The sequence below is a fragment of the Coregonus lavaretus genome (genome assembly GCF_964263955.1).
Source record: "Coregonus lavaretus genome assembly, chromosome: 8".
In the NCBI taxonomy this organism is placed as follows: domain Eukaryota; kingdom Metazoa; phylum Chordata; class Actinopteri; order Salmoniformes; family Salmonidae; genus Coregonus; species Coregonus lavaretus.
The window spans coordinates 8,319,932-8,331,619 of record NC_139995.1 but is presented as its reverse complement, the minus strand read 5'-3'; the positions used below and the strand labels follow the sequence as shown (position 1 = coordinate 8,331,619).

Here is an 11,688-nt window from a genome sequence, read left to right as displayed (position 1 = left end):
TACACCAACGGCCACACCATTATTGTGGGAAGCAGCCCCTCTGTCTCAAGTACTGCTTACTTCTCACCAGTAGACTTGCATTTTCTCTCGGACTCAATGCCTATTTTTGTCATTTGGGGACCCCAGCCTCATCCTGGCAAAAGAGGACATAAAACTGTGCTGTGGTGTCTCCCTGCCAACACAGTGTATTACATAAGTCAAGTGAGTCAATCAACGAAAAAAAACTAACAAACATGGTGCCACATTATTTGTTTCAGTGTTAATTTAATCATACAAATCTTTAATTTATACATACAGGAAAAATGCTTTAATTTTACATTATCTTCTAATAAATGTTCTATCATAAGACTATGCAAACTCTCCACTCACCATGCCACACTGCTTAAAAAAAAAAGAAAATAAAAGAATGCTAATAATTCAACTCTCTCTCTCCCCATCGAACACACAAATGCAAAGCAGACAGCAAGGATTCTGATGATTAAAAAAGCGAGTAAAAAAAATAAAATAAAAACTGTTTGGGAGGACTAACAGTATGACCTTGACAAATACAGAAATGTGAAAGGCTGGTGTCAAAACACCATGCCCACAAGAAAACATACTTTCCATCAGAATGAACCATAAAATACTATTGTACGGGCATCTAAAAGATCTTTAGTCGATGAATAACAATTGTCACTCATTTATTTTCCCCCCCTCAACCTGGTGGAACATTGGAAGCAGACAAATCACGATTGCTTGAAGGCGGCGACAGAAAGAGAGTTGAAAATGACAACATTCCAAAGGGCAAACAAATTGCGGAACACGATGTTAACTTCATTTGGTTGATATTTGTAAACAATGATTAACATAACTAAACCTCGTATACAGCACTCCACTTTATGCAGAGTACAATGGAATTTCAGGGTTGAAACTGTGTCCTTTTGAATGTATGTAGAACCAAAGTTGCTTAATTTGACAAATCAAAACGGGACTCAATGTTGTGTACAAGTTTGGAAGAAAACTATAAAACAAGGAGATAATATAAAAAAACACATATATGCACGCATGACTGTAAGTCGCTTTGGACAAAAGCGTCTGCTAAATGGCATATTCATTAATTTAATTAATTAATTTGAACTCTATCTCCAGACACCATATCGAATCACTACTTGCAAACATCTGAAGTGGCATCATGCAAACTGCAGAAACAACTGCGGAAACAAACCCAGAATTTAGATAGCTCTACCCCATCAGGGGGAGGGCTAAGTCTATTTTTCTATGACGTTGTCCGTCGTGAAGTGAAGTGTCAGAGCCAATTTGGTTTGATAGTTTCATTTATAGCACCATCTGCTGGCTCTAAAGAACAAGCAATTGCCACTGAATGATGCATCTCTGTGTTAGAACAGTACAGCAAAGCCTTATTTACGGCGCTACTCATTCACAGGCCTGTATCCTAAATTCTGAAACATCAGTGGAGGAATTGTTTTAGAATGAGTATTATATTTAGTTTAATCTATTTAGATGTGTACATAGGTCACCACAACTTCCTTACCGAAGTAGTATCCACCATTTCATGTTTAGTAAAATCCAAAAGGAAACCATACACATACATACGCACACACTGCAGTATACGCAGACATTGAATTTATACCTACAATCGCTCAACAGGCAAAATAGTTTTAGATGGCTTTTTCCACTCACACGTTTCATTTGCTCAAGCTCACACACATCCATCCCTTTGCTCATCCAGCAGTCAGTCCACTGAGGTGAGTTGTCAGCTCAAAATAAGAAAGAAAACTAAAAAAAACTGTTGTGTAGTAGTATGATATCTTTTTTTAGGATTTATAGCACTCTTTATGTAGCATTTACACATGCAGATCTCGGGAAGGTGCTGATGATGTTGGTAAGGGGCCATTCACTGGGATAGTAGCGTCCTTCTTCTCAATGCAGCTTGTGGATTGGGGCAAGGAAGAGGGTTGTCTGGAGTCTGTATCAAATATGTGTCCCTCCTCTCTCCAGTGCCCCTGCCTGCAGGTCAGCATCAACATACCCAGGTCTGTTCAGCAACACCTGGCCTGGATCTCCATCTTTCTAACTCTGGCCAAACGGATAGGGGCCATGAATACCCTGAGGAGAGAGACGGAACACAGTCAAAATGCATGGTATGAGTTCAGTGAGGTGAAATGCTAAGAACGTGATAGATAGAAATGTAATGAATGGCGCTTACACGATTCTCTATTCTAAGCGACAGGCAATCATATTTGTTCTACACAATGCATTTCTATCTGAACATTCTCTTACACTGGACGTGGAACTTTTTTCCGGCATGAGCATTGCGTGAGCCGCTCTATCCCATTGTTCTCGGGCGCGAGCTGCGTGTGGCAATCTTGAAATTAGAACCAGAGCGCAATTTTACGGTAAACAGCAACTTGCTGAGTCGACATGCTTACGCCCAGGTTTTCATTGAAATTAATAGGAGTTTCTCACGGTTTGCAAAAGTTACGCGTCCGGTGTCGCAGGCCAGTAAGGTTGCAGCAACATCCTAAACAGGGCAGGCCCCTACATACAGCACATCTGTATCCCTCAGAAAGATAAGCTCAGCAGTATGTAAGGAAGTACCGCAGTCCATTATTGAGTCAATAAAAGCTGTGAATGAGCAACAGAGGCATGTGTTTCTGAACAGTCAGGTGTACCCAGCCAGGAGTGGTTGTACATTTACAGGCTGGAATAAAAAATGCTAGCTATGACAGAAGTATAAGGTGATTTAGAGCAGGCACGGACACACACACATCCAAGCATCTCTGAGGGTATAGTGCACCAGTATATGGTGGCGAACTGACAAGGGTTATTATCATATATACAGGTAAATCCATAAAAACAATAAAATAGCTTGTATCATTAAGGGCAATAAACTAGGGAAAAGCAGGTGGTGTACAGCTGCTGTAATGGTGGATGTTGTTGCTCAGTGAGGATATTGTAACCACCAACTGACATATAGGGCCGGTTTCCCAGACACAGATTAGGACTACAAGGAGAATCTCCATTGAGAATGCTTTTTAGTCCAGGACTAGGCTTAAAAAAGGTCCAATGTATCCGTTTTTATCTCAATATCAAATCATTTCTGGGTAACAATTAAGTACTAGGGATTAATATCTTCCCAAAATTCTACCACATTTCAATACCAGGAATAATTCCTATTTATCCCGAGAGTCCCGGTAAATACTGCAAAATTTGGAAGTGCCCATTTAAAATGTTTAAAACCAAGATACGGTCACTATGCCAGGGTTGTCCCAAAATATATCAAGATTTCACAGAAAGTGAAACTGACATTTAGTAATGATAGAGTAACTTTGATCGCCAGTGACATTGCTGTGAATTGCGAAACAGGCTGTTCATAAATTCAGAGCGTTAGCATGTTCCTCAATTAATTCAGGCCTAGAACGCACAGAGCACACCCCAAGTTAGCTATAGCATTGTCGAATCATATAAACTTTGTGATGGCAGTCAAACAAAAGTAAAATGACCAAAGTTGCTAAACTTGCTAGATAACCTCCAACGAATGACAGAATATCTCGTATTTGGCAACATCTAGATTATTATATATATATATATATATATACAGATAGCAGATCAGCTCATGAATAACAGGGAGGAAATTGTTTAAATATCAAGGTATCTTAACGGGGACCAACTCTGCTTTTTTTTTTTAAAACATTCTCTACCTAACCTCTCATATGGGCAGCAATACGAGACAGCGCAGAGAAGCGGGTGAAATGTTATAGCGGTATTTTGACATGCATAGGCGAGACATGCTTTGAAAATGCAACCTATAGATTACAGAATAAAGTTAGGAATTTTCATGCGAGACAGGAGTCAGGATTTTAGGTTTCAGTGGGATTGGGACAATAGGAAAATCGCCTAGGCTCTATATAATGCTACTACGTGAGTCAATAGATAAATATACACTGGATTTAGGCTACATTATTGCACACTAAATGTTTCTGATCAGTGATAGATGAGCAAACTAATAAATGAGCTAGCACTTCCACTTGTCCTGCCAGAGATCAATTAACCAAATAAATAGAGATTCAGTGAAACAAAATCACATCGATTGATTTTCAGACAAGTCACAGGCTTTTGGGTCGGGAGTAGGACAATCTACTAGACGAGTGCTAGCAAAATGTTCTGATCAGCTAATATATGAGCAAGCTACATTTTTACATTTTAGTCATTTAGCAGACGCTCTTATCCAGAGCGACTTACAGTTAGTGAGTGCATACATTTTCATACTGGCCCCCCGTGGGAAACGAACCCAAAACCCTGGCGTTGCAAGCGCCATGCTCTACCAACTGACCTACAGGGGACTAGAATAAAATATGATCATTAGCACTCACCTCAACTTAGCTAACATTTCACCAGCCTAATTGTTACCAAATATCCAAACAGAGATTCAGTGAAAACAAAAAATCTGACACTGATTGATTTATGTAGATAAGTCCCCCACGCTTGTCTCAAAGCAGCATGATGGCGCTGTCCCATTCAAAATGGTGCTGAAATTACAATCTAGGTGCCCACACACACAACGATTGCTTTAAATTAGTATAATGGTTGGATACAACTTCGGGAGTTTCAGTATGAGCAACAATTTGATACATGACTTCAATTGCATTAGCCTACTATATTCCAATATGTTCATCATTCAGTTGATCATAACTAAGGTGAGTTTTCCTCTCTCTGTTCGTCACGTCTGCCCTGCTAGAGCTGTGCTGGTCAACTGTAAGTGCTGTTATTGTGAAGTGGAAATGTCTAGGAGTAACAACAGCCGCGAAGTGGTAGGCCACACAAGCTCACAGAGCTCTGTCCTCAGTTGCCACACTCACTACCGAGTTCCAAACTGCCTCTGGAAGCAACGTCAGCACAATAACTGTTCATCAGGAGCTTCATGAAATGGGTTTCCATGGCCGAGCAGCCGCACACAAGCCTAAGATCACCATACGCAATGCCAAGCGTCGGCTGGAGTGGTGTAAAGCTTGCCCCCATTGGACTGGAGCAGTGGAAACGCGTTCTCTAGAGTGAGGAATCACGCTACACCATCTGGCAGTCTGACGGACGAATCTGAGTTTGGCAGATAAATAAATAAATAAATAAATTGGTCATTTAGCAGACGCTCTTATCCAGAGCGACTTACAGATGCCAGGAGAACGCTACCTGCCCGAATGCATAGTGCATACTGTGTTTTTTATGGTTTGAGCTAGGTCCCTTAGTTCCAGTGAAGGGAAATCTTAACGCTACAGCATACAATGACATTCTAGACGATTCTTTGCTTCCAACTTTGTGGAAACAGTTTGGGGAAGGCCCTTTCCTGTTTCAGCATGACAATGCCCCCATGCACAAAGTGAGGTCCATACAGAAATGGTTTGTGGAGATCGGTGTGGAAGAACTTGACTGGCCTGCACAGAGCCCTTCCCTCAACCCCATCGAACACCTTTGGGACGAATTGGAACGCCGACTGCGAGCCAGGCCTAATCACCCAACATCAGTGCCCGACCTCACTAATGCTCATGGCTGAATGGAAGTCCCCGCAGCAATATTCCAACATCTAGTGGAAATCCTTCCCAGAAGAGTGGAGGTTGTTATAGCAGCAAAGGGGGGACCAACTCCATATTAATGCCCATGATTTTGGAATGAGATGTTCACCGAGCAGGTGTCCACATACTTTTGGTCATGTAGTGTACCTTACCGTGATTGTTGCACTTACCACAAATGCCTTGTTTGCTAAGTTAGCCGTATTGTACATTCCTCTTCGTTACTCTTTATGTATGTATCTACATTTTTGCTCCAAGACGCCGGCAATGTAAAAAAACAAAAAAATTGATTGTGCTGATTTATTCGTGCACTGAACCATGTCGCGCACTGTAGTTTCAAAGCTCTGTGGATAGTGCTAAAAAAATGATATCTGAATTCCGACATCTTTATGCACCTTCGCCATTAAAATTGTCAAAAAGAAACAAAAATAGCTTCTTAGCAAAGCAAAAATGTTGCTAGGACGGTCTGAGTGGGGGGGGGGGGACTGAAAATGAGTTGCGCTCTAGCCAACAGCTGGCAGATACAGTGCTGGTATAGACTACATAATGAGATTATTATGGACAAAAGAGTGAAATTATTTTTATTTGTCAAATGGCAGCCAAGCATCGATCATCATGTCACCAGATTAAGACCCTCGATAATTATTGGAAAGGAGCATCAAGCTCATCACCGTGCACTTTCACCACCCTGTGAAGTTCATCATAACTTATTTCATCTGTAGCCTAATAACCTAACGTAGCAGGCGTAGGAAGCTGAAGTTATGTTGAATACTGTATCCCTGAAAACCAGAAACCTCCACTTTCTGCCAACGCCACTAAGGGTGGTAGCCTAATAAACGGTATGCTTTCCCGAGTCGTTGGTCAAAGTTTACTTCGATATGATGGTTATCATATAAATATTTGCAATTTCGCGCATAATTAATTTTACCAACACAAAAACCCACCTTGTCTAGCGTATTTTGTTTTGTCGACATTTGGAAAGTTAACCAACTAATTTTGCTTCCTCCATCAGGCCTGTCGTGACATCTTTTATCCGACATGTACTTTACTCGCATAAAAAGGTTGGATGGAAGCCTGGTTACCGTCTGGTCACTAAGGTGACAGGTAGGCTTACTTTTGAGCCAGGTGAGTGTGCAATACACACTGGAAAAATGTGTAACATGTAACCAGTCTAAATCACATCAATGCTCTTCATAGATTACTGATAAACAGTGGTGGAGAACAATCAGTCTGTGCTACAATTCAGAGTAGAGCTCTAATGTGTGTTTTCCACACTACCAAGCACACATACTGTAACTGTACCGTAGTGGCAACGCCTGGAAAAAAACCTCACTAACACTGTACTTTTTTATGAACACAAAAACAGCATCTTGAATCAAGAGGTTTCAAATTCAGCCATGAGGAGAGTTGTTTTTACACACATCCAAACATGGCACTGAAGAAATAAAAAAATCACCTCAAGAAATATAGTAACGACCACTCACTTCATCCCACAAGAGGCCCAATGTTTAAGCAGAAAACAGTGAGGAGTGGACGTCACCTTGTTTCGAGGCAAGCCAACCTTGGTTCATCAATTCATACATACCTGACTGTAAGTCACTACTGATAGATTGTTTTGGAGCCCATTCGATGCTCTATTTACAGCATTGTGAGACAGTCCGTTTTGATCTTGCTGGATGGCGTCCTGCATGCCCTCCCAGGCTCCTCCAGGGTCTTTGAAGTTGTTGTGGTCTCCGGCGTTGTGTTTGCTCTTCTGTGGCGAGGCAAAGGGGTTGAAGTCTCCCTCCACGTTGCGGTGCGGCTGGGTGTTGAACTCTGTCTCGAAGGAGGACAGCTGCTGTGTCACGCCCAAAAGGCCCCCCACCTCTACGCTGAGGATCACCCAGATCACGTCTGTGTGGACAGAGAGAGTGACACACACCAGGCATTATGGGTGACGTGTTCTGTCCAGGAGACAGAGTGCTGGGAGTTAAATACCCCACAGATATGCCTACATCTGCACGACATTTTGGTAAAGTTGACCAATTTCAAGACATTGATTGACGACGTAATATCTTGAAAAAGGACTTCACAGTAAAAAGTTAGCACACAAACGTATAAAATGTTTTTAAAAAAAAATATATATATATATATATTTAAAAAATAACCGTGTCTGGATACTTTCTGGAATTAATTACACCCTTATAGAAAACAATGGTCCACAAAACAGTGTATCTGCGCCATTTGGGACATACCTCCGTAAAACAGTCCTGTGGCTGTGCACATCCTCCATTGACCCTGGTACATGCCGGGTGCCAGGGGGCTGTGCATCTGCACACTGACGTCTGAGATCTCCTGGGGGTCTAGACAGCGCACCATCACCATGTTGACGTGGCCAAACTGGTCCCCTCCAATGTACTTCAGACATACCCCGGGTGGCCAGGACTCTGCACCTGTGAAACACACAGACATTTGATACACACTTTTCAGACACAATGCTCCCTTGCCAACCATGCAGTTACTCATACCTTACCTCCACCACACACACGTTTACAGGCCAGTGGTTTCCGGGTCTTACATTGCAGTGAAGGTTTTTCTTCTTTTGTGACTGAATCATATGTATGGTGATATAATCTGGATGAATAAAAGGTAACCCCCACCTGTGTTCTGTATCCTCCAGGTCTTTGTAAACGGTGTGTCGGGGGGAACAGACTCTCCCTCACCAATTGTCACATCCTCCAAAAAGGACATGAATGGTGTGTTGATGCTGGGACTCTCAACGTCATAATATGCACCGATGGCTGCCTGTAGATTCCTATTTTAATTGAAAAAGACATTGAGAAGAGCGGGTGAGTCAATGCCCTGTTTAATTACCAAGTATTCAACCTGATCCAGTTCCTGAAACTACTTCACAACAACCATTTTTTAAAAATAAGTCTATCTTGCTGATAATGATTTTCCTTGGCAAAAATATGAGTCAAGGTCATTTATCAGGGTTGTTTTATTTTGTTCAGTGATTAAGTCGTGATCACTAGCATACCTTAGCTCACTACCAATCAAATTACATCATCATATCACAAACACTTGCTAGCTAGGTGTTCTAAAATTTACTCCTGGAGCCCCTTGGTGCGAGCTTGCACATTATTGTCTAGCAAGACCACAAAAAAATACAAGTTAAATGGGTTTCCATCGCATTTTCAACTCTACTGATGGTTTTCAAAACAAAGACAAAAAACGTTTTATAGAGAGTGTGCCCACTACGGTTTTGGCACGTGCGCTCTAGCCTACTGTATCAGCTCGCTGTTAGCTAGAGGGCACGTATAGCCTGCATGATGAAATTATTATGGACTAAAGAGCGAGATTATTTTTATTTGTCAAACGGCAGCTAAGCAATGATGATCATGTCACCACAATAAGACCCTCGATATTTGTTGGAAAGGTGCATCAAGCTCATCAATTGCACTTTCACCACCCTGTGAATGCACCAATTTGTAAGTCGCTCTGGATAAGAGCGTCTGCTAAATGAAGTAAATGTAATGTAAATGTCACGTTCATCATCATTTATTCAATCTGTAGCCTAATAAACTGCATGCTCTCCTGACAAGTCGTAGTGGTAGGACCACACAACATGTCATCGCATGACACCAAGTTTACTTTCATATGATGGTTACTATATCAATATTTGCACATAAAAGCGTTTCCACTGACATTTCTCGCATAATTAATTTTAACAACACAAAAAGATTCCAACTTGTCTAGCATATTTTGTTTTGTCGACATTTGGAAAGTTCATCAACAAATGTGCTGTTTCCATCAAACATGTCATGACATTTTTATCTGACATGTATTTTACTGGAATAAAAAGGTTGGATGACTTTACTCGCATAAAAACTGACTGGAAGTGTGGTTATTGAGGGGATTCGATTAATCTGGTCCGGTGAAAATGTGCACCTGCTGAAAGTTGATTGCTTTAGTTTTGGAACCGGGCAGCCTCCCGGGCGTGAGCCAGGTGCCCCAGTTCAAATGCAGCGTTCAAATCAACTGGGAACTGGTAAATCCCCAACTTCCTACAGTGTGTTCAAGACAACTGGGTATTGGGGAAAAAAAGGAGCGACTGTGGAAAATAGTTTGAACAGTCAACCAACTCAGAATTCCAAGTCGGAACCTCTGGCATATTTCTAGAGCTCCAACTTTAAGATCACTGACCCCATGATTTGACATTGCTATTTTTCCAAGTTCCCGAGGTGCTTTCAAGACAACTGGGAACTCTGAAAAATACGTGGTCTAGTCATGAAATCAGTGCTCTTCAGGTCAGAAAGTCGGAGCTCTAGAATGAGGCCCGAGTTCCTGAGTTGGAATTCCGAGTTGGATGACAGTTCAAATCGATTTTTCAAAATCGGAGGTCGTTTTTTTCCGAGTTCCCAGTTGTTTTGAACACGGCATAATGGGTAGGATTCTGTGTTTACACATGCAAGAGTGATTGCTTTTGATAATAACGCTTTATGTGCCTTCCCAATGAAAACAAGTTTGAAAATTCTAACATATTTAATGGAAAATAGATGTTGTATGTTTCTGGACGATGCACCATGCTACCTTGTTGACAACATAACCGAGCTGAGCAGATTACTGTTTGATTTGAGAAAGGCGCTCCTCCCTCACCGCTTTCGCCCGTTCACGTCACGGTCCATAGACAGGTGCCCCGCAGCATAATCGAATCCGCCCAATGTATCTGGCGTTACCTACAGATTTACATAGCTAACGTTAGCCTAACTATTGCCGCGTTCACGTACTAATCGAAACTAGGAAACTCGGAAATGTCTGACTTGTTAACTGGTTGCAGTTATACATGTGCCGCGTCCTACGAATCCACAAATCGGAAATTTCCGAGTTTCCTAGTTCCGACTAGCACATGAACGCGGCATAAATCCTAGCAATGACGTAGCCAATTGCAATGTATCGACACAAGTAGATATAGCTATAACTACATGAACGAGATAGAGACATACAACCACACTAAATTATAACTAGCTCGCTTCTTTGCCACTAGTCAAAATGTAGCTAGCTACTAGCCAAGTTAGGCCCCACATCCACGAACTCACCAGTTGGTCATGTCAAGGAAGAAGGCGCATCCTGCCGGGTTGAGTTGGAACCCCAGCAGTCTTTGGAACTCTGAGATGAGGACATCCTTGTCAGTGGTGCCCATGCAGTTGAATTTCTGCATGAGCTCCGGGTCCAGGTCCATGTCCATGCCCTCCATTGGCAGGTCTACCGTGGCAGCGACGGCGGGTTCTCTCCTAATTTAATCCGAGGCCTTGTCCAGTCATAACAACCAGTCCAACAACAATAAACTTAATATGCATGGCGAGGGGCAACGTTTGACGTCGGTGCAATCGAACGTCACCTTGCGTCACGGTGTGTGGACCAAGGTATGGACACAGAGTTTCTAAACCCAGAGACGCAACCTCGCAAGACTTTCGGGAACGCTTGAGAAGCAGACTAAGTAGACCAGGCCGGGGTTTGGGGTTGGAGAAGACAATAGAAAGAAGTGCAAAAGTATTCCTTAGTTGTTAATTTTCTCGAAATCTAAAGGCACAAGGTAGATTCGAGTCAATGTTTTAAGTAGTTGAACATGTTATTACACAAACCTCGTCAAAAACCACTATATCGAAGAAGTGCCTTTGAGTTAACGGTCTGCACATGCGCAGTTCGGCGCGAGAAAACCGTTAGACCGATGACGTTTCCTGCGCATGCGCTTAGCTAGCCAACGTCGCCATGACATCGCCTTCAAGTGTGATCGGGGATTTCTATTGGGGAAGCAGTTTTAGCACAGATAGAACAATGCGACAGATATTTCACCGGATGTATAAAATGTGAAGCATCCGCTTGGCGTTTTCACTCACTAACAAATATGGTAGTGAGAGGAAGCCAAGTGGCCGGCAGTGGGAGAAGATGGAAGGAGATGGATTTTGGCCGACTTTCTGCAAATTTTCTCATCCATGAAACATTTGATCTCAATACAGTTTTCTGTTCCCAAACTAGAATTTGTTATGGACTATGTTTTGTAGACGTTAACCTTTGCCAAAGTTGTAAAAAATCGCGTTGTTTAGAAGGAGTGCAAAGGCGAATTGAGTTATTGCACATGCGC

General features: G+C 42.1%; 1 protein-coding gene across 1 annotated transcript; it reads right to left on the bottom strand.

Moving 5' to 3' along the window:
* Positions 1 to 253: 253 nt before the first annotated feature.
* LOC311133591 (protein ILRUN) lies at positions 254 to 11,220 on the bottom strand. Its single transcript, XM_084167107.1, has 5 exons — positions 10,643 to 11,220; positions 8,204 to 8,358; positions 7,799 to 7,996; positions 7,150 to 7,457; positions 254 to 2,106 (listed from the first exon to the last, which is right to left on the bottom strand). Exons 1-5 carry the CDS (start codon positions 10,798 to 10,800, stop codon positions 2,071 to 2,073), a joined length of 855 nt encoding a protein of 284 aa, XP_084023233.1. The 5' UTR covers positions 10,801 to 11,220; the 3' UTR covers positions 254 to 2,070.
* Between the last annotated feature and the right edge of the window lie 468 nt (positions 11,221 to 11,688).

Bases quoted from the DNA above. Each gene is read 5' to 3' on its own strand.
- LOC311133591 (XM_084167107.1), bottom strand. From the start codon at position 10,800: ATGGAGGGCATGGACATGGACCTGGACCCGGAGCTCATGCAGAAATTC. The intron at 8,359-10,642 runs GTGAGTTCGTGG...CAATTAAAATAG, and splicing joins TTCCTTGACATGACCAACTG to GAATCTACAGGCAGCCATCG. The intron at 7,997-8,203 runs GTGGGGGTTACC...TGTGTTTCACAG, and splicing joins CTGGAGGATACAGAACACAG to GTGCAGAGTCCTGGCCACCC.